Genomic DNA, 23,573 nt, shown 5'->3' with positions numbered 1-23,573 from the left:
AGCCTGGAAAAATGTGACACCCCTAAAATCAGTGACTGGTTTCAAAAAGTTTGGAAACTTTTAGTAATGGAAAAGTTGCCCTATTTAGTCAATGTTTTGCAGGGGAGAAGGAACAAAGATACTTTTTTGGAATTTGCATTAAAAAAAAAATCATCTCCTACCTCTGAACCAGAGAATACGAGAAACTTTTCTGAATACTGAAGGAAAGTACATGCTCTGAGCTAACACTTGAGACCAAATTTGGAATAAATTCAAAACTGAAAAGCAGAGATGAGAAGACAGTGAGATCTATATTATCTCTAGAGAAAAAAGGGAGGTGAATTATTACATAGAAATAAAGAAACATAAAAGATTAACATTGATGGAAATATAAAGGAAGAGTCAGAGACTGAAAGGAAGGAAAGAAAAGAACAAAACTCCTGTGGACATCGACTTGAATTAAGGGAGCACTGTTGATGGATGATAAATATCTGTCTTTATGCATATTTTAGGGAATTGGATACATATTTAAATGTCAAACCTGTTATTTGGTAAGCTGGATTCATTAATAAAGTTAAAAATACACTGGCATTAGTTAGACTCTGCACTGAAGTTTTACACATTCAAATTGAATTTTTTCCTCATTGAGGCAAAAATATAACCCCCAGTATTGCATAAGGGTCTATTTAACAGCTAACTATAGTACATAGGCAGTTCTGCTAGACATTTATCATGAACGCATTCAGTGACCTCTATTCTAGGGCAATCTGATTCAGGACAAGGCAATAAGGTAAGATACAACTGTATCTAAAATAAACAAAACAAATAGAAGACTTTAAAGTCCCTGAAATATTTATACTGCTCTGTGAGTAAAACCCAGCTAATTTATGACCAGCATTGCTTTTGCTGTGAAAGAAATTCAGCTAATTTTGGATTTTAGCCATTTCAGACCTTAAAATGTGTGTTCTGAGAACAGGGACAGCTTACCTGACTACTTTCAGAATCAACTCGGTAAGCCAGTGGTTGTCAACTGGGGGTATGCATACCTCTAAGGGTACTTTAAAAGGTCCTAGGGGGTATGTAGACATAATGTGGCTGATAAATGCCGCATGCGTGCGCACAGCTGCAGTGCAACACGCAGGCAGCCAGGAGAGCAGTTGGGTGCGGCTGGTAAAGGTGTGGTGAGGGCAGGCATGGGGTGGGGGCAGATCGAGGCCACAGCAGTGGAGAAGGAAGTGGGGCACAGGCAGGGGCAGGGGCTGCCCAGCTGGGGTGAGGCACTGGACTGAGCCGTGTGAGGAGTGGCTCCCACTTCTGCATGCATCCTGGAAGAGCACAGGCGCATGCACCCCCAGATCTGCATGGGGCAGGGTAGGCTGCCTCTGCAGGCTGAGGCTGGGGCTGCGCCGGGCTCTTCTCAGCAGGGGCTGGGCCAGGCTGTGCTCTGGGCAGGTGGTGGTGGCACTGGGAGGGGGCTACAGGAAGGGCTGCAGCCACACCAAAATTCACTCCTTCCCAGCCACACCTCCATAGCTTCCTCCCAGTGCTGCCAGCACCCGCCCCAGTGCAGCACAGCCCAGCTCCCACCCTGAACAGCCTCCTACTAGCCCCAGCCCATAGCTGCAGCCCACCCCACCCCACACACAGATCCAGGGACATATGCCCCCCATGCCCTCTCAGGGGCGTGTGCAGCAGCAGGAACCAAGGGAGAGCGCCAGACAGAAGCACAAGCGGCTCACAGGGGGAAGGGTTGGTGGCTCCCGCCGCTGTTCGCACCCCAGGAGGGCATGGGGGGCATATGCCTCCAGATCTGTGTGGGGCGAGGCAGACTGCCTGTGAGCTGGGGCTGTGCCAGGCTCTTCCTAGTGGGGACTGGGCCAGGCTGCAGCACTGGGAAGGGGTTACGGGGAGCTACAGCAGCACCAGAATTTGCTGTAGCTTCTCCAACCCCGCCTCCCAGTGCTGTTGCTTCTCGTCCTGAACACAGCATGGCCCAGCCCTCACTCAGAACAGCTCCGTGCCAGCCCCAGCCCACAGCAGCAGCCTGCCCTCCCACGCGCAGCTCTGGGGGCACATGCCCCCGTGTCCTCACAGGGATGCGCATAGCTACAGGAGCTGCCCCCAACGTGGCTCAGTCCTGTGCCCCGCCCCAGGTGGGCAGCCCCTACCCGTGTGCCCCAGCCCCACTCCCTCCCCCACTGCTGGGCCAGCCCACCCTTGCTCCACACGCAGATCCAGAGGCACACGCCCCATGCCCTTCCAAGGTGCATGCACCAACAGGAGCTGCCACCCCCTCCCTGAACCCTCTGGATGAGATGCTCATGGCTCTGTCCTGCACTCTGCCCCAGTTGAGCTGCCTTAGCCCCAACACCACCCCCTCCCTCACTGCAGGGGCCTCAATTTCCTCCCCTGCCCCTTAAAAACAAGAGAAAATATAAAGGGGTATATGAGCTGGAACTTCAAGAGAGAGGGGGTACATTTGTTTAAAAAAAAGGTTGAAAATCCGTGCTGTAAGCAAAGCATGCATTACAATGCAGACATTTACAGGAAATGATATTACTCTCTCTCTACTACGAAAGAGAAAGTTGTCTGTATTGTATGGCTATGACAAAAGCACAAGACTAGGCTATTAATTAATTCACTCTTCACTTAATGAATAGAGTATATTCCCTAAGTCTATTAAAAGAATTCAGATCTCTTCAATATGCTTAAAACAAGCAGTCTAAACACTATCAATAAATGTCTGTCCTTAAACTGCTTCACACATTATAAGAAGCATAAAAAAAGTCAAGTTTTCTTCCACTGGCTGATCTGTAAACAACTTAGTACCTGAAGGGCTTCTAGGACAACCAGTTTCCTTTTAAGAAAGGTGTGAGTGAGAAGCTAATATTAGTTTTGTTTAAGTAAAGACAAGTGAAGAAAAATGGAATTGCTCACGTACACAGCTGTCTGCAGGATCTGTTCCACCACAACAGTAGTGTAATTAGGGTGGAATGAGGGGGGTATTCATCCTGGACTGCTGACTTAGAGGGGACACCTGTATGGCCCATACCCACCCAGGAGTCTTTTCCATGGCAGGGACAACCCTACATAGCCCAGCCATAGGGAGCTGAGCAGGCACAACAGCCCTAAGCCCTGTACTATATCCATGGGGGACAGGAGCATGATGGGCTTTGCCATGGGAGGTACAGCCCTGCACCAAAAAGCGTATTACAAGGGGGTGCGAAGGGGGCACCAAGAGTGATCTCATGGATTCCATGTCACCTGGGCTGCTGTGCCAGTGTGTAGTGAGCATGCTCTTCAGCTACACAGGAGCTGTAGCAGCTGCCACATGCATAGGCGCTGACTTTGGGTTTTGCCAGTGGGGTGGGGTGTGCATACCTGTACCGTGAATGGGCTTAAACTGGTAATAGGTGTGCATGAACCTAAACGTACGTGTGTGTGTGTGTGTGCGTGTGTGCATGTGTGTGTGCGTCGCATGTGCGCTCTTGTGCCAAGCCCCACACATACTCAGAAGAGGCAGCGTGTTACTTGAACCCAGCTCACCCAATGTCTGTAAAGATCAGGCACTTTACTGGGGCTTTATTGGCACTTATCTAATAACTGACTGAATTAGCTTTAGCTAAAAGCACCAAAAAGCCCCGCTAAAGTGCCCAATCTTTACAGATGCTGCAGAGCCAGGTTGAAGTAACACGCTGCTTCTCCTGGTGAAGTGTGGGTTATTTGTTTTGTTTTTTAAATGTCTGCAAGAAGCCAGAGTTCTAACATGTAAAACCAAAATGGCCACGGCTCATGGATGCTAAGCACTTGCTAGTATTTTTCAGTGGGTGCCTGAGCCACAGAGCACGGAGTCAGCACCTACAGACACAAGTGCAGAGAGCAGGCACAGGTAAGAGTCCCCTTTGCCACCTGCTCTCTGGTGGTCAGCATGAAATTGCCTTCCATTTCCCCATGCCTCTGCCCAGGGCATTAACATATTTTGCTATGCCTCTACTTTCCTGGCTTTGAAATAGAAAAAGACTGGACTGCCACTACCCATGATGCTTTTCTATAATCATATTTTAAGGGAAAAGGGAAAAAAAACTCTCTTACTTCAGGCTTTACCTATATATTTTGCTACAATTGCAAATACAAAGATTTTACCATCTTCAGTGAAAATGGCTTCCCTGAAATTCTGTTGCACAGCCAAATAGCAATTATTAAAACTATCTCATGAGCTTGAAATGGATAGATAACGAAGCAAAAAGCCAAGACATTTCAAAATTTCATTCCGACTATATTCGATTCTTACCTTCTGGCTTGGAGGGCCATCCCCCTCGTCAGGTGTACCATCGTCCTGCTGGTCATAAGCAGGACCCCCAAGAAGTCTTATTCTCTTCTCACATTGCTTTTTTGCCACAGTCAGCTGATTAATATACCTCTTCACATTGCGGGCCCTCAAGAGGTCAGCTTTCATGGCAGCAGTCTCTTTACCTTTAGTATCTATGGTACAGAGTAGGTAAATCAGAAATAATTCTTCACAACATAAAACTCCAGTTTAGTAACCTTTGATGCACATGACGTTCAACAACTTGGTGGGTATTTGAATTAAAAACAAAACAAAGCAACAACAACTTCAAAAACTGACTGGTGACTCCCTTTGGTATACTCTCAGATAGTTCCACTAAACATAAAGGCTTGGACCGGATGAAACTCACTCAAAAGACAAAAAAACTAATCAAGTATTGCTAGGGTAAGGAAGGTTGTTAAATGAAGAGTGGGTCATGGGGGGCAGGGGCATTCAGGAGAACGCGTTTTGTGCACCAGCATCAGAAAGACACAGAGTACATTCAATCTATTTTTCCCTCCAACCCCAGTTTCTTCCTAGTTCTATAAATGCCTGACGATAAAATCAGATCAGAACCGATGCAGCAATGAGAATGATTCCTGGGTTACGCCTGATTGGGAACGACTCCTTTTCAGACATTCTGTTTGTTGTGTTTTGCTCAATCATACTTCTTGTTCATGCAGTTCAAGCTACTTGGCCTGAACTCTATTCAAAACCATTCAAGGCTGAATGCTCAGTTCTTGACCCAGTCAGACCTACTGATTCATAACAGCAGACATGCACGATATTGTGAGAGAAAGAGTCTGCGCCCATGGAGAGAGGTAACGTGAGGCTTTATGGGGAGTCCTCTTATTTAGTAGCACGTATTTGTCACAGGAAAAAAAAAGAAGAAAAATCAGGCTAATCAGTTAAATGGTCACATTGTGTTAAATGTGAATGTGTTTTTGTTTTGATCATCATATTCATCATTCACACTTCTAACAATAATAGATTGAATCTGGAGATGCCAAATCATTTTGTTCATTTGTACATTTTATAATTTGGAGAAGGTAGGGCATATTGTACCTTATATCTTTTCTCCCATCTCCTATTTGCCCTTCTTACAAAAACAGCAACCTCTAACCAGGACAGTTACCAAATAAAGTGATCTGTTGACTCTTAGACAGAGATTACATACCAGGGAAACTGATTTTTTAACGATTAAAATAGCTTTATCTTATAGTTAATATAATCTCTGTAATGTACTATTTATAGGGCACCCTAAGTGTGTATGATACATTTCACATAAAACGTAACACAAAGTCCCTGCACTAAAGGGATGTTTACCCTAGTGATGCCAAACCCAAGGGCACCGCCAAATCTTTTGAAGAGTGTCTTGAGGTAAGGGATGACAGGCTCAAACTTGTTTCTGCCTGGCCAAATCCCCGCCCCACCTGGGACCTTCTGCAAGGCAGTAAGCACTACTATATATAAATTAGTGGGTGTCACTCAATTCACAAAAGTTATGGAGGAGTGCCTTGAGTCAAATGAGGGGTGCCTGGAGTCAGATGAGGTAGTGAACCACTGGTTTACACTTACAAGTACACAGACTTTGCCTTTATATGAGGAGTAGGAATACAAAACAAAGGGAAATTATTGGGAAAATGTCTGTGCTAGTATTTTGTACATGTATTGCACAAAGTATTCAGAGGTCGCATTCCTCTCAAATTGTCCTTTTAAGTTAACTTCTTAGGACATTCAATATCATAGCTTGGAAATAGACTGTCAATGGACAGTGGCAGAATGGAGATGAATGGCAGCAAGTGGGAGCAAAGAAGTGTTCTGCAGAACAGCAATGTTCATTGGAGTAGGAACAAGGCACTGGTTTATGAAGAGGTGGAATGAAGTTAAGAATGGGAAGTCATAAAAAAGAGCATTACTTGAGAGATGGAGTAGTACCTGAGAGGGAGAAGCATAAGAGCTGTAGTGCTGGAAAGCTAATAGAAAGGTCTAAAAATAGTTACTTACTATTTAGGAATGTATCAACAGTGTTTAAAGGAGAAGTGAAAACTAGAATTAAAACAATGGGGGAAATTGTTTGAAGTAATTACCAATTACAGTCATTTGCATGAATCAAGTTAAGTAACATAGAAGACAAGTATATATAATGAGCAGGTGTCCTTGAGCCAGTTGTATTGGTATAACCACACCTCCAGTTTTGATGCAACTAGGCTACGCATGCCCTGCAGGAAACTGGTAAACATCTGCTAAGTGACTCTTCATAAGACTATTAGCAGTCCTGACTGCCAGTTCCTGCCCTTAGTCCTGCCTGCTTGGATTCTGCTCCCACCATGACCTTGTCCTTGCCTAGCCTCAACCAGTAGCATAACCTAGGGAGGGAAGGGTGAGAAGGGCACCACATGGTGGGGGGAAAGGGTAAAAAAAGCAGCAGTTGCTGCTAATGCCTGTCCAGCAGTGCCACCAGAGGTGACCTAGCCCTATGTTCTGTCCTGTGCACTGTTGCCATCTGGGCTGTACAACTGCTCAGTTATGCTTTTGGCCTCAACTGCCTACTACCTTCCACATCTGTGTCTCGTGTGTACATCCACGGCTTGTTCTTTGTCCCTGAAATTTGGGGAGCAGAGGAAGGAGGGGGAGGACTAATTTAGCTCCAACCATTGCTCCAGACCACCCATAGCCCCCTCCCTGAGAGTTTATCTGAGAAACTCTGTGGCTTTGTATGAAAGGCTCTAAAGAAAACAGATGCTAAAACAGATACACCTCATGAATCCCAGTAGGTCACAGTAAGCTGTGAAGCCCACAATATCATGTACTGGTGACTTGTGCTTTTCTTTAGCCATAATACTTAAGAGTAGCTGCTACATATCTTTGGCAGGACAAGAACAGGTGTTCTGCAGACGCATCAGAGAAAGTGCCTAGCATTCAAAAAATCAGTTTTTCAGATGGAAGCTTATCTGGAAACAGGGACCCTTTGTACCTATTAAGCTTTTTACAAAAGGGAGAGCAAGCATTCTGTATTACAAAATACCCATCATCCCTCCTTACAAAAGAATCAAAGGAAGCAACTTAAACATTTGTCCAGCATAAAGTGGACAAAAGGAAACAGGCTAAGGACATAAAAATATCAAGGAGTGGGAAAGGGTGCTCAAGTATTTCAAGGACACCTCTTGAAAAAAGTTTTCCTACATCCCTGTTCCTGCACGTGCACAATATTTGTTAAAGAAGCAAAGCAAACTGGCTCAAAAAACTAATCTTTAGAAGCACAAAGTGTGAAGACCAGGGACACTCCAAAATCAGGAGGGGAATATGCTAAGCAAAGCATACCTATTGAATTATAGGGGTTACCATTAACATCAGGGAGAGCTGGGGAGCCAGTCTGATATTGCAGGTAAGCAGTGAGCATAATGGAGTCAGTGGCTTCAAGAGAGACCTATGGTGCACCCTTCTGGGAGCGACCTTCTCAGACAGGACTAAAGGATAGTAACCCTAGAACCCCTCTTTGTCTATAGAAGTGTTTCCATATACCATACGGTATGGGGCTTTCCCCTCCACCCCATACCAATTGGCATGGGAGAAAAAGCCCCTTGTCTTATAATCACATACAAGAAAATCTCACTAAATAGAACAGGTTAGAAAATTAAAATTAGAAAGTGTTAGGAGCAAGAATGACAAGGCCATAAGGGAAATACAAAGTGCCCAAGTGAGGAATTAACATAAGAGGGATGGGGGTGAGGAAGGGAACGCAACTAGGTTACGCAAGTACAATGTCAGCCGACTAAACCTGGGGGTGGGAGGTTGGGTGGGGGAGGGGATGAGTTGAGCAAAGAAGTCACTCAGTCCACGGAGTCCTATTGCAGGAGTTCCTGCTGGGTGGAGTGGAGTGGTCTGTAGTTGGGAGTAGCTCTCAGAGTCCATCAGGTGCAGAGGGGGATTCGGGCGATCCCCTTGGTGGCGATCGATCTAGTGGGGTCGGTGTACTGGCGCTGGCCCATGATGTGTTTGACACAGATGTCACGGGACCAGTGGATGGCATCAGACACCATGAGGCACCGCATCAGTTTGGTGCAGCAGCAAGAGATGCAGCAGGCATACAAGATGCTCTTGTTGCTGGGGTCACAAGCTCTGAGCACTCCCACACTGAGCACGTCGACCATCATGTCATAGCCAGAGCTCCTCTGGATGTTGGCCACTGAAGTGTACTTCTCCCACTTGCGAGCCTGGATGTTAGTGAAGGCTTGGTGCCAGTTCTCGAAGGGAATGGTCACATCCACCATCACAACCTTCTTGGCCTCCTCGTTGGTGATAATGATAGAGCGTATCTGGCTCTCACAGCCCAGGGTGGCATGGTTCATGGAGATTTCCCCACTGTGGCTGGGATGGCCTTTGCCAGGTGGTCCTGGACAGCATTGTGGTGGAGCTGCCAGGCTCTGGTGTGGGGCCTGCAGGTGCACAGCATGTGCGGGTGGGTCTCTGCCTTGTAGCTGCACCACCAGCACCTCTTGTCCCAGTGGCCATAGCAGATGCCCCAGTTAATTACGCTGCTGCCAAAATTACCATGCGTCAGCAATGGAAACCAAACATCAAGTTGATTAAATGCAGCCAACACTAAGCATGACTATAAAACACATGGCCCGCACTAGGCAAACACATTGATGGGAACCTTGTTTTTGTGTGTGCACATCTGACACCTAAAAAACAAAACAAAAAAACAAGTAGGTGTTCCCTCTGCAAGGAACTGGCACTGAGCCCAGAGATACTGCCATACCACGCTGGTACCAGGAGGACCACAGCCAGCCTTGACACCCTCCCCTTAGTGCTAAAAATGCACCATTTCATCTTAGGCAAAAAGGCCAAGATGCTGGTGGAACCTACCACAAGGACTGGTCAGTGCAACACATCTAAATAAGATATAGGGTAGTGCTCATTAGGCAGAGTACTCCTTCCTTACCACCAACTCTTCTTCAAATCATGATGAGCCACTACTTTGCATATTTTGACTTCCTCTTCACTTCCACAGCTGAACTGTGCCTTTCTTTTTCTTCTCATTTCCAATTATTCCTGTTTCTTCAGCAGCCTTAAATGCCATCATGAATCTGGGCACCAAACAGTTCACCAAGAATCCTTCTGTCAACCCCTCTCTCAGCCTGGCACATGATTGGTGTGGCCCCGCTCTCCATGGGGTAAAGCCAGATCAGGTTGCCCTGCACCTCATCTACATATACATTTTTGGAGCATCCCAGAACTTGTGACAAGAAAACCTGGTTCCAGTCATGAGTGGGGCCTAATTAGCACATGCATGCTTTGTAGGGGACATCTGGAGTGTACACACATACCCCCCCCCAGTGCTGAGCTGTAGGGTCACCATGGCTTGAAATGCTGCTGACTCTGGGACAGCCCAGCCCAAAAAACTATATGGTAAATTATGAACCTTTGGCTTTGGACTAATATTATGCACAGTTAGTACTACATATAAGTAGGTAGCGCTGCTCAAAAGTGTATTTACGGAAGACTGTGCTAAAACTTTCAGCAGTTAAAAAAAACTAACATGCATCAATTCTGGATGAATTAAGTGTATGGGTACTATACTTAAATTGCTACAGCCACGTTTAACTTCAAGGTTTTTGTTTTCAGATTTGCTCTTCACTTCTACATGCTTAGGGAGACCATGGTCCGAGAGTAAGGAGACAGGCATAGAGCTGTCAGAGGAAAAAGTTGGAGGAAGCAGAGAACAAAGGAGTTAATCAGACCCCCATATTTATTTTCCCTGCTGTAGCAGTGGAAAGGGGACAAGTTCAGAGCAAGCCTCCAATAATTAGATTCTATACCTGTAAAATCATAACAAATTTATACATTTTCTATATATGCATATTGTAATTATTGGAGGGGGTCATCTTATAATCAGGATTGACATCTATTCAAATAAATACACTCCTCCTCTCATGTCTGCACCACATTTGATCATTTTGTTACACATTTGTGCTCATTTATTGTACTTTGCATGATCTTTCATTGTATATGTGCCTTCAAGCAGCGGGCATTGCAGCAGGTGTTACATAGGCTCTGTGCCACAGTCACAGGTGGTTGAACCAATGGTATAGCCCCTTCTTCATTAGTTCCTTGGACCATCCAACTTTGTTGTGTAGGCAGTTGAGCCACTGCCACCTTTGCCATGGTTTGTCAGTCCCTTACCATTTTTCACTGTCAGGTATCTTTTTCAACCTCTCATTCCACATCTGTAGTTGTGTCTCCTTCAGTATAGCATTGAGAGGTTGGGTGCTAGTGAGGAAGCTCCTGCATGACTTCAGTCATTTTTGTGCTCTGCGATGGTCATACAGCTGCTGTTTTACATCTTCAGTTTGTCTCAGTCATTCTATCCTGCTGGCCACTGCTCTTCTGATGTCAGGTGGAGCAATACTAGCTAGCAAGTGCACACTGTTTAAGTTGTAGGCTTCAGATATCCTGTGATGCATCAGCACCTGATTTAGAATGGGGTCAAGGCACTTAGCATGTACAGATCTCTACCACACAGGATATACATACTCAACAGAAGAAAAGCTGCAGCCATAACAGTAGCTCAGATGGGGCTCACTCCCTAGTTTGAGTTGGTGAGCTTGATGGAGGAGATTTGCACCACTGCTATATAACATTTATGTGAATTATCAACCAACCAAACTGGAAACAAAAATATTTCATATATGCAGACAATCTGTATATAACAGCCCAAAACACTGGCTTTGACCATGTTGAAAAATCTCTAAGTGAGGCACTAACTGGCTTAACCTTATACTACATTGAAAAACAACTACGTGCCAACTATGTGCAATCAAATACATAAGTATATGTGCCTTCCATCTGAAAAACCACAAAGTTAACCACCAGCTCAGTATTACATGGTCTCCACTGTTCCACTGTTCAAATCCAATTTACCTTAGACTCCTCAATTGAACCCCCTCATACAAAGAATGCATCATGAAGACGAAAGTAAAATACAGAATTATAGTGATAGTGGTGTTTAGGCCGGCAAGGAATTCATTCCTTCTTTCCTCTCTCTACAATCTCCCCAGCTCCTGCTACACCCCCCCCCCCGCAATGCCTCAAAAAACCCAAAATCTCAAAAGTCTCTGAAAAAATAAATTACTGTTTCTATCAGTTCCATAAAAAGCCTGACATCTGTCACTGTAGTGTTTTAGACACAGAACTAAGTGTTATTCCTTAACTTCAGAGTCTATTTGGGCTGAATCTGGCACTGAAATTATTGGAAGTTGGAGAAGCTTTTAATATTTCCAGTCAGGCCCCCTGTGAAAAATGGGATGTTGGGGAGATTCTGGACTGATCTACCTACATACAAGGAAGATCATCTGGGAAAGACAGATAACACCTTTCACCCTAAGTGAATTAAACTATTTGGCTCTAAAGAAAGTTATGAATCAATGTCTTCATTTACTAAATTGGGTTTTAAAAAAAACATTGGTCCATGGAAAGAGATTAAGCTAGATCAATAAGAACCTAAACTTCTTTACCATATAATGACTACTCAATAATCTAAATGAAATGAATGATGGCTGCAGAGATAGGTCTGTAAATCAATAAAAGCCTCCTCAACTGGATACCCTATGAGCTGACAAATGGCAAGGGAGCCAGAGTCTACTGGAGCTATGTGATTAACTGATATTTTGATTTGCTGGCAGCTCCAAAAACAAAACAAAAATATATAGTTTTGGTTCAACCTCCATTTTTAATTTTCAAACTGAAAAGACCAAAGAAATTTGTTTCAGGTCAAATAACTGTCTCTTTAGAGATTCGTTTTTTAAAGTGTTAATACAACTTAAGATAAACTTGAAAACAAGATAGCATTTAAAACTGAAAAACTGGTTTGAACACTTTAAATGAAACAGTTTGGCCTTTGAATTCTGTTGAATCTCCCCTCTCCCCTCCCCCCCACAACCAAAAGAATATATCAAATTAATTAAACAGGTTTTGCTTGACCTGAACCTCCATTCTGCAGTGAAATACCTGTCATCATACTCTCTGTACCCAGAAAGGACTCCTTCATGAGTGATACAGAGAAGGCTGCATTGTCATTGTGCAATGAAAAGGCAGACCATCAGTATCCAGCATTCTTCACAAGTATCAACGTATATTTTTTTAAAAGCTGAGGCAAATGAATGTACTTCTAGCTATCCAAGTGTAAAATTACATAACGCTAAGCAGAATAAAAAGGGGAGTGGAAGCATACAGAAGTACTGAAATTACCATCAATGTTTTATATATTCAGTGCCCTGAGATGTCAAAGAGGACCATAAGTCCTGAAATTGGAAGGGAATTTAAAAAAATAAATTAGGGCACAAGTTAGTTTACTTGAGGTCCTTAAAGACATCTGAAATCCTCATATTAGAAAGATTTAGATTTCAGAGTCTAATTTTTTGTTATACTGAGTTTTACTGAAGAGAGATTCTAAACTTCTTGTTCTCCCCACCTTGATTCTAGCTGTTCTTGAACTTGAAATTCCTTGTGCTCCATCCCTGCCTCTTAAGGTATTGTGGTGTAAACAGAAGTTGCCTCCTTTATAGTGACCTCTTTTTCTTCTGTTTTATTCATTTAGTGGAATTTGCTGGATTGTAATACCAATGAAGTAATCAAAGAGAATAAACAGACCAGATATGAAAAAGCAACTTCCATTTATCATACATGCCTCAGTACAGAGACAGAAACATGCTATTTAACTAGGATTTGTGAGTACTTTTAAATGGCTAAGAATACTCCTTGAACAGTTTTAATTGGTGATAACTTCCAAAACCTTCGGATTTTAAATATCCATTTATTTTGTAAAGACATCACTATCTGCAAAGAAGCAAGCCATTCACTTCTTTAGCATTGATAAACAGGTTGAGTTCCATACCCTGCTCTACAAAAGTGGCAAAAACAAAACTCAGTCCCAGTGGATTCCCATGTAATCCATTGTACAGTTTGTTTTAGTGGTGAAAGCTGTCAGGCACTTTAATGGTGCAATACCCTCAGAACAGCTCCAAGATCTGTACCCATCAATGCTATTTGCCTGGCCCGAGCCCAGATCATTCTCATGGCTCTTTGCTGAAATTTCTCCAATACATGAACAAATATTTTTTAGAGGGCAGGCACTAGACTTGAACACAGTATTCCACTAATGTTGTGTACAGTAATATCATCACTTCTCTACATCTATTGAGCATCCATCCCTGTTTGTTCACCCAAGGATTACATTTACTCTCAACCATTCCATCTCAACAGAAGTTTGTGGTTAGTTGGATTTTCCATCAAGTCTCTTTCAGCTGTTTCTTGCCAAAGTACAGTTTCCCATTCAGTGACTGCAACTTACTCTAATTTGAGGTTTATCACTACCTTGCATTTGTCTATATTAAAGCCACATTTTGTCTTTGAATTGAGCTGCCTTTTAATTATTTACCACTTTTGCACAGAATATGCAAGCCTGATAAAAAAATACTTTATATTTAAGAAAATGTTCTGGATAACTAGTAAATATACTGAATAACAATGGAGCAAAGGATCCATTTGGGAACTCGACCAGAAATATACTCAATGTCACAAACCTGTCTGTGGTGTACCCTGAGCTCCAAGTTTTTCCTTGCTATCCTGTTGTTCATCCCAAGGAACAAACAAAGGCTTGTCCTGGGAAAACTCCTTATCTGACAAACCTCAGCTCCACTGTCCTTATACTGGACCCAGTTGCAGCAGGGGAATCTCTGCTAGTTCTATGCAGCTCCCCCTCAGGTTGTGAAAGATTTTTAGGTCCTCCTTTCTATAGAATGGGCAAGCCTAGAATATCACTAGCTCAGCAATCACTCTTTACCACAGCCAATCAATAAGGAGACAAAACAAAAAAAGGATTTATTGTATAGGGGCAAAGAATTATAAAAGAAAAACTGACCATATAGTTTGAAGACTGGACAAGTAGTTAAAATTCTCATCTGGCTACAAGCTAACCCAGAATTCAGCCAGTATTGCCTAGAGATCACCCTTCCTACCGATCCTGCAAGCCGTGACCACTGGAGACCTAGAAACCTCCCAAAGCCCAGGATAACCCAAAGATTCAGGACCTCACAGGCAACCCTAAATGCCTCTAAGCCAGCCCCACTTTCTTTCCTCCTCCCCCTCAACACAGCCCTAATTCCTTACAAGTCTCAGAAATCTTGAAAAATTTCTCTCCTTCCTGGGACATCTGGAATTCCTCTAGCTCAAGGGCAAGCAATTATTTTGGGCGGAGGGCCACATACTAAGTTTTGGCAAGCTATCGAGGGCTGTATGACAGACAGCCAGGGGCTGATAAATATTAAATTTTCTAAATTTCTTAGGGGTGCCACAGGCCAGATAGAATGGCCTGGCAGGCCACATCTGGCCCATGGGCTGCATTTTGCCCACCCTGCTCTAGCTAATGGCCCATTTCTGAGCTGCTTTCACTACTGAAGGGTTTATTTTCCCATTACAGGCAGCCAATACCTTAGGTGCCCATGTCAACAACAGCCCCTTCTTTCTGTCTGTGTGTGGGAATGGCAATTGCTCTTGCTCTAGTAACATACAATCATAAATGTATGCACAGACAGTTTAACATAATCCATACCGAAATCAAAGTGACATAAATTAATACACCATAATATTGGCTTTTCAATGAGACCATATGCACCACATACCAGTAAAGAAAACATTCATGACACCCACAAATACCTCAAACTATAGTGGTGTTTCTGACATGCACTATCAAGCAATTCCTCATATTCAAGCCTGTGGACTTTTTTTTTTTTTTTTTTTTTTAATGAATTCATTATATGGTCTGCTTTTAACCCACTAAATGTGCTACACTGAGTTTGCACAGTGCTGTGCAAACTCAGTGTAGCACATATATCATGCACTATTATCACAAGTGTCTTGTATAAATCTGTTACAAACAGACTTTATTCTTCAGATTCCACAGAAAGGGATGCAACGACAAAAAAACCCACCACAGAATAAGATGGGTAAAAGTAAAAATTTATAAATACATATATAAATATTTAATAAAAGAACATTAACAAATTGTATTTTATTGCTTACCAAAAATATGTTTTTCTTTATAGAAAGAGCATAAAGCAAAAGGTACACATGTAAAGTTACACTGGTACTAGAAATTTTGCTCATCATAACACTGCTCTGTGAAACTAGATTTGTCACCTAATGTCACCACTTATAGACACCATAGTCTCCATTATAGAGGCTACAGATTTGTCACTTAACATCACCATTTATAGATGCTATTAATTCTATTTGCTAATCTCTAAAAGTTTCATAAATACACAGTATTGTACGTACTGTTTGCAAGATTTCATGAGAGATTGGCAAAGGCGAGTACAAACAATACATACTTCCTGCCTCAAAATTTTTAAGTGGTAAAAGCTACTTAATTTAAACACTCTTGCCTTTTCCAGTGAAGGTAAATAGTGACTAATCTTCAAGTATTTACTGATCGTCATACCTCTATGAGTCCTGTGAGGCTGCCTACAACCAAGGAAAGTATTTGCTCAATTTTGAAAGGGCAAATGGATTTAAAAGTTAAGAAGTACAGTAACATACAGTTCTTTTACAAGCTCATGACAAAACCATGAAATGTATAAAGACCAACCCAGTTCTGTGGTTAGCTAAGAGAATGGATGAAAAGTTAAATGTTACTTTTTTCTTCAAAAGTGTTTACTGCAAGTCGGTTAATTTTAATTTTAGAAAAGTACAATTAAGATGTAGATAACCTAAAGATAACTTTCAAGCCAAGGATTCAAAGGGAACTACACAAGGTAAACATTTCACAAGGCACTGAAGGTGGACATTTAAAACTGTTTCTTACAATTATTTTTCCATTTTTGAGAAACCTATTTAAGCAAAATTATATAATCAGCTTATAGAATTCATCATCACAAGATATAAATGATGTCTGAGTTTAAGCAAAATTCAAGAAACATTTAGATGCATATTTATATGGATAGTAGGGATGTCAACTAATCTTCAGGACTTCTAGAAGTATACACTGTTTTCACTTGAACATTTAGGCTAAAGACACAAGTTTCCACATAAACTGGTATAAGCAATTGGAAACCAGTTCAAATCTGTAACACACCAGAAGTTCAGAACTCATAAATCACTTTCAAAATGGCTGAAACCAGTTTAAGATAAACCTGGATGGATATAGTATTGACTTCATTGTTTTAGATTAAATCAGTTTACTGAAGTTCTGTCCCAGATCCTGTCCAGATTCAAGTTAACTCTCAGTCCCTCAGCATCCCAAGGTGCTTTGCACCTTCCTTGCAAACCTTCCTTTGCAGGATGTGTGGGCAAGCCTGGGCCCAAGCTGTCTAGTCCAGCTGAGCAAGGAGTTGTGCTCTAGTGCCCCCCATCTTCTGGTCTGAACCACTGCAAGCATGTGGCTGCATTTCCAGAATCAAAAGCGACTGTCTGGTTCACTTGCTTATCGGTTCAATCCATGTAGTTTAGACTATCTTGTAAAGATTGAATCAATTCAGCATTAGGCTTTTTGGCTGTCTGTACTTAAGCTTAAACTTTTTTCAGAAACACACCATGCAAGTTCCCTTCTCCTCCCCTCCAGGCCTGTTACAATGATTTTGCCTCTATGTCAGTCTTCATCTCTCTCTCTCACTTTACAAAGGCTTTCTGCTTGGTGAAATGCCCAGCATGAGACATCTTCTTGTTCAGTACAGAGGATTTCTTATACAGAGTTCTCTTTCAGGTCAGTCTCTCATTCCATGCCTGACAAGAAGTGATTTTCTTTCAATCTGTGGTCAGTTAAGATGCAATGCTTGGAAACCTTTGAAGAGTTTCTCTGATCATCCTAGGACAGATGCTTCTGATCTGGCTGCAGAGTCATGTGGAAGGAGGGGTTCACAGCAAGTGGGTGATCCCAAAAGCCTTTCTGGGGCAAAGACCAATTAGAGATCCACTTGCTTTTGAGCTCTTTGAGGCAAAGATCATGCCTTCATATTTGTTCATATAACAACGAGTAACAAAGACATCAGTCAGAACCTCTGGCTGCTGACAGATATGAAAAAAACACCACACAAAAACGTACTTTACTGGAAAAAGCAGCACATTAGTTCGACACGGCTCTGCAGCATCTGTATAGATTGGGTGCTTCAGCAGGGCTTTTTGACTCTGTTCTCTAACAGTGGATTCAATCAGCTATTAGATAAAAACACCAAAAAAGCCTCTCTAAAACACCCGATATAATGTGTTGCCTCTTCTGGGTATGCACTGGACTCAGTGTGGGGGCATGTAGAGTTTAAAGTGCCACTGTTGGAGGGTGGCGGTGGGGGGTTCATGTCTGTAAGCGGCCTCTGCACACTACTGTGATGTAATGAGAAAACAAACAAAGAAAAAATGTTTTAGAACCAATAAAGGAAAAGCATCTCCCTAAAAAATGTTTTGAAGTGCACAACATTTTCTAGTTTGTATAAGCAAACAGCTGGATTATCAAAACAAGTTACTTGAAAAAATTACAATTTTGCTATTTTGCAATCTTTTTCCTTTCTGCGTGTCTCTTCATTTGGGGAATGAAAAAATAAGTTATTTTCATTTGCCTGTAGCCAGGTCTCAGTCAATTTTACTTTCAGGTTCTCTCTCACTCAGTGCTGCAATGCCTAGATTTAAAATACACCAGATGAATATTTATCCACTTAAAAACTATTTCTGCTAGGATTAAAATAAAGAGCAGATATTCACAGAAGCATTTCAGGTCTAATAGAAGTACTTCTCACTTTGAAAAAACTGAATTTTACTAAAGCTAAATCATTCCTTCTCGATTGATGGTAAGAACAAGGGGTTTCATGGCTAGTGCTTAACTATAGGAAAATGGGAATCTTAAGACCAAAGCAGAGGTTACAGTGGGAAAGAATACAACCAAAAATCAGTTTTAAATAGAGAATGCAGGATGAGAAAAAAAACAGGTACCCACCAACAGTCATTGTTGCAATTGTATGACCGTGCATGGGGAGAAGGGAGACAAAGGAAGGAGGAAGCAAATGAATGTCAAAACCAGGCCTGCCTCTGAGAAAATAAGGAATGCAACTTTCACTGCACTGTGACTAGTGTAAAACCAAAGCATCTATTCACAGTGGCTATAGGATGCTCAAAATAAACAAAACTGTCAGCACCTCTGCAAGCACTGATGCTACATTAGGTTTCCCATCATTTAAATGTTAGTGATTACAAAAAATAATGCTCCTGGCCAAAGAAATTAAATCACCCACAACAAGCATCACTACCGTGAATCATTGAACCTCACAGTGTCCCTTTATCTCAAAGCTCAAGTATGCGCCTCTGTAGTATTCACATTAGAAGTCAGATCCAAAATGGACTGCTTAAAATGAACCAGCAGCTATAAAACTCACATGCTGCAATTTTCAAAACATGGAAAGAAATATTGCAAACCATCTTCCACTGTTTGAGTGCAGCAGGAGCATTGAAAGGATGAAGTTACATTACTTTCTGTCCATAGTAAGAGTAACCTGTTATTAGACTGTCTCAGCAACAAATAGTATTAACATGCTAGACTACTAACAGGGAAACAATTTAAAGTCTAACACATTTTTTAGCTATGATGTGGTCTGTCCATTTTTTCTTCTTTTCAATCAACTGCATAGTTAAGCCTGACTGGGCAGCAGTTCCAGTTTCTGGCTCTCAAGCACTAGCACAGGTCTCATTATGATTCTTGTAAGTTATACCAACAACAAGTGTTCGGCTATGGCACATTCATTGGTCAGGCAAGTCTAGTTGTTCCTCCACCTTTACAGCTCCAGCTGTCCAGGTACCAAAGAAAAGTTACTCCTACCAAACACACCTAGCAAACACTTCCATGAAGACTGCTTCAAAACACAAGCAGAGGCAAGAAAATGAGAACTAACTTCCCCAGAATCAATGTTAAGAGCTATGCACAAATTCAAAGCTAGGAACTTATTTAATGAGAGCTGGGAGAAGGAAAATAAGGTACAATGTGCTAGCACCCACAGAAAAGAACACCAGGCCAGAGAGGTGAGTGATAGAAGCACACTCTAGGAAGTCAGCAGAACAAGGAAGCAATGGTGGGATTAATTTGAGAATATAAACCATGGCATTTGTAAAGTTCAAACGTATTCAGTCAGCAGATTCTCTAGCTCAGCTGCTCTCAGCTTTTCTAAATCCCCTGGCTGGGATACCCCAAGTAGCCCCACCCCTCTACCCACAGTCCTTTATTCCCCCATTTCAACCTGCCACACTGCAGCTAGCTTCCCCCTACCCCATACACAGTCCCACAACCTCCCCCACCCAGTCCAGCACCAGGCATGTTGCAGATACACTGAAGTATAGCCGTGTTTTCTCGGTGTTGTACCTGGGCTAGTGAGCTCCCTGGAAAGTGCCTGTGCCACTTTGCATCCACAGAATAGCACATGCAGATCAGCCCAGCTTGTCAACATAATCCTGCCTGGTGTTACAGAAATGTTTTGGGCAAGGGCTGGCTGCCCGCCCACTCTCAACATCATCTGGCCCAGTTTGCCATTACAGCCCACCCAAAACACTTCCAAGATGTACCACCTGAGAACCACTGTTGTCACAGTGTTGCACAGGATCGGGAGCAGGGATAGGGTGTTTAGGAGTGGGATATTGGTTATGCAGTAGTCTGAACTGTAACAGATTGATAACCCCTGCACTGGCACAAAACTGTTCTGTTCTTTGGGCTTACCAGATTTCAAAGCAACTTGTGCTTTTTCCTCTGTTTCTGGATTATATTCATACGCATTTCAGAAAACAGATCTCTGCCCTCTAACTCAAACCTTAAATCTAAATTGGAACCCTGTTCATACAGGGGCTTTTAACACCTACCAAGGAAGCTTAGTAGTAGGAAACAACCTAAGGGGAGGAAATTCTTATAGGAGTCACAGTGTATCCTAGCTTTGGGTGGACTACAATACTGATTGTTCTGTGCACCAATGTTCTGAACAATAATTAAAGGATAAGAACTGCTACCCAGAGTGCAACCTGTCACCATTCTGACCATGGGAAACCTTGCATGTGGCACAAGGCCATAATATGAGTAGCATACTTACCCAGTACATTTTACTTAAATGAAATGTTTACCCTAACAAAAAATACTTTCATGTCATGAGGATTTTATCAATACTTCAATTCTAAAATTATGTGTTTTCTAAGGCTACAAACTTAACATTCAACCTCACCATGCCATCTACAAAAGAGTGTGTTGTTGTGGTGGCCATTGTTGCCAGACAACAGCTAATGGCAATTAAACATTCAACAGAAAGAAAGAACCAGCTCCTCAAAAAAAAATAAATATAGATTTAGATTAGACTTAAAACTGCAATGTTAAAAGCAAGTAATAGGTACTCATTCCATTTCATTATTTTCAGTAAATTTCTCCAAGAAGGAGATCTTAGAACAATGAATGCTTAGATAAACTCAAGTAAGCTGAAAGGCAGATAGATATTTATATATGAATATTAATATCAAGCTCTAGAAACTGTTAAAGAATACATTTTGTATAAAATTCTGTACTGTATATCAAGCCATGTTACAACAAAGCATGCTAGCTAACAGAAATGCAACTTTAAAAGGTATTGATTTTTTAAAGTACTAATGGAGTTAGGTATCCCTTTCTTTATTACCTTACACAGCAAGCTTTCCAGTAAACTAACCTTCTATCTAAAGTACATTAACATTTCCTTTTCTCTAATGGACAGTGAACTTAAGTCTGAGTTTCAGGTTTCAGGTTTCCTCTTGCCTCTTTCAGTATAAGTGATTTACTCTGTAACAGCGTGTAGATAGCATGGTTTTATGACAATGGTTCTCAAACTTTTCGTACTCAAGGCACCCCTCATAAAATGCCAGCTCTTAGCTTTCATTCCTTTCTTGAAATGGAAAAATAATAGGGTAGTTGCAAAGAACACAAAGATCACAACAGGTCTGAAAGTTTTTGATGTTCTGGATTCCTATTTGAAATCTCTAGGCTTATCTTGCGAATCAGGTATAGGTGTTGGCACATCTAACTATGATAACAGAGTGCAGCAGTACCTTTGAAAGTATGTCACAGCACTCAAAGGTGCCATAACACTCTGGTTGAGAATCATTGTTTTATGATATTAAAGGAAGGACTTTGAGTGTTGCCAGCCTCAGGTATTCAAATAATATGCCAGGTTCCAACCCACGTAACATTGGCTTAAAAACAAAAAACAAACCAAAAACAAAAACAAAAACCCCTCTAATTTTAAATCCGTGATATATGTTGGATGTTTTATTCATGATCTAGTTGCTGACCACCTGGGTCATATTTAAAGACTTTCACCTGCTAGTCTGGGGGCTGGAAATTTCCTTTTTTAAATGAAAGCTGAGATTCTTTGGCATCATTGAATTTTATTTTAGAAGCCTAGAGGAAAACCCAAAGAAATATCCAGTGTGCTATACAAGTTTCTCTTCCATTTTAGGTTATAAATTAACTTAGACTTTCCTACTGTTTCTATTACATTTGTCCACATCCAACTGAAAACTGCATTAAAATAACCCAACTTTCCCAGCCAGGCAAATTTCTTACAGATATAGCAATCTTGACATTTGCTGCAAAATGTTAAATATAGTACAAGTAAGTGAGAATGTAAGCTGTACATGCATATAGTATTTAAAAAACGTATAGAGCATCTGTCTCAAAATGTATTTTTAAAATTGCAGGGGTGGGGAGTACAAAAATAAAAAGACTAACGTTCCTTTAAACCACAGCTCACACAGTGTAAGAGTCAATGACAAAAACACAATTCCAGTAAGTACCAAAAGTATTATAGGAAATTGGTCCAGCTAGTCTAGTTTGCAAATTAAAGACTTCCTTTCATCCACCAGCTCATATGAATAGCAACTATGATGGGAGTGGAGCTACCCCTTCTAAAAGTTTTAAAGGACTCCAAGAGGCAAATTTTCAACTAGTCTTTTATGTACAGGTACCTATACATATGGACAGCAGATCCTGTTGCTTTATTTCCCATTCTCCCATTTCAGTGAAGAAGTGTGAGGTATGCTACACCTAAATTAATATGTTCATAAGTTTTTCAGTGTATTAATAAGTGTATTTTCATTGTATTAATAGTTGAGTGTCTTGGGGACGGTTCACACAACCTTCTATTCTGCAACACGCTGCCCCAACTCTCTCCCCACACTTCACTTTTGCAGTGTAATATAATTATATCTACCTTCTAAAAATTATAATTCTTGCACTCATAATGCAGCTGTCAAGCCAGACGGTCTCACAGTCTAAAACACTATTCCACAAACACACAGACTTCAAATGCATCCTTAAAACTTCCTTCTCTTCTAAGTTTAAGAGGATCACCTCCAAAATGTTCATAATCAAACCTTACATGGTAGATTACAGATTATATGTAGAAAGTGCTAAATTTAAAAACCTAATTAATAACAAGTATTATCCAACAAATACAAGTTCAGTAACCTGACGAGGTTTCGCCAGATATTCATTTTACTATCAATAAATACTGTACAAAACCTTAACAGAAAAGGCAGAAGTCCTAAACTAAAAATGAGTCCTACTTACCTTCTAAGCCTTGCCTACAAACAAAACTGTTAAAGCTTTGGCATGTAAAGTTTTAAGCATAATTGAACAAATTAAGCAAAATCTTAAGTACCTCTCTATCTCTAGTAAGGTATATGAAAACTGGAACAGTGAACACTGAATTCTCAAAATCTGCCCGAAAGCCATATATGCACACATCTTGAGGTCAAAAATCCTACTCATTATATTAAATACAATACAGCCTTGACTCCTTTCAAAAACGATACACTTACCTTTCTGTCTCTTCATTTGGGGAAAGGTGCTGATTGTGGTTGCTTGAACTATTTCCACTACAATCTGATACCTAGTTGTAAGAATAGAGAGAAAAAAAATAGGTCTTATTTTATTTTTTTGCCCCTCACACAGTATACTTTAGAAGCAAAAATGTTAAACTAGCTGCTGGGAAATGCAGACATTTTTCATTGCATGTATATTCCCATTCTGAAAAGAAGCACAGGTCTGGGAGAAGAGTGGCAGAAAAGTTTCACATGCAAGACAAACAAAAAATGAAAGCCATTCAAGTTGTTATTTATCACCTGAAGGACTAATTATTACTTTCCCTATCTCTCATGACCCTGTATAAAAGGTTCTTAAAAGCTTGATAAAAATTTTAAAAAGCTTATATATAAAAAAAAG

General features: G+C 41.4%; 1 protein-coding gene across 2 annotated transcripts in view; it reads right to left on the bottom strand.

Moving 5' to 3' along the window:
* The window catches only part of SNX25 (sorting nexin 25), a 129,899-nt gene that overhangs the window by 47,913 nt on the left and 58,413 nt on the right, over positions 1 to 23,573 (bottom strand). For both annotated transcript variants that reach the window (XM_019534696.1, XM_019534697.1), the window contains exons 6-7: positions 23,171 to 23,241; positions 4,271 to 4,461 (exon numbers count right to left, since the gene is read on the bottom strand). In XM_019534696.1, the coding sequence (XP_019390241.1) occupies positions 4,271 to 4,461; positions 23,171 to 23,241 (262 nt within the window). The remainder of the gene's footprint in view (positions 1 to 4,270; positions 4,462 to 23,170; positions 23,242 to 23,573) is intronic.

This window comes from Crocodylus porosus, unplaced genomic scaffold (assembly GCF_001723895.1).
Source record: "Crocodylus porosus isolate Cpor-Errol unplaced genomic scaffold, CroPor_comp1, whole genome shotgun sequence".
Lineage (NCBI taxonomy): Eukaryota > Metazoa > Chordata > Crocodylia > Crocodylidae > Crocodylus > Crocodylus porosus.
This window is presented reverse-complemented; position numbering and strand designations above follow the sequence as displayed.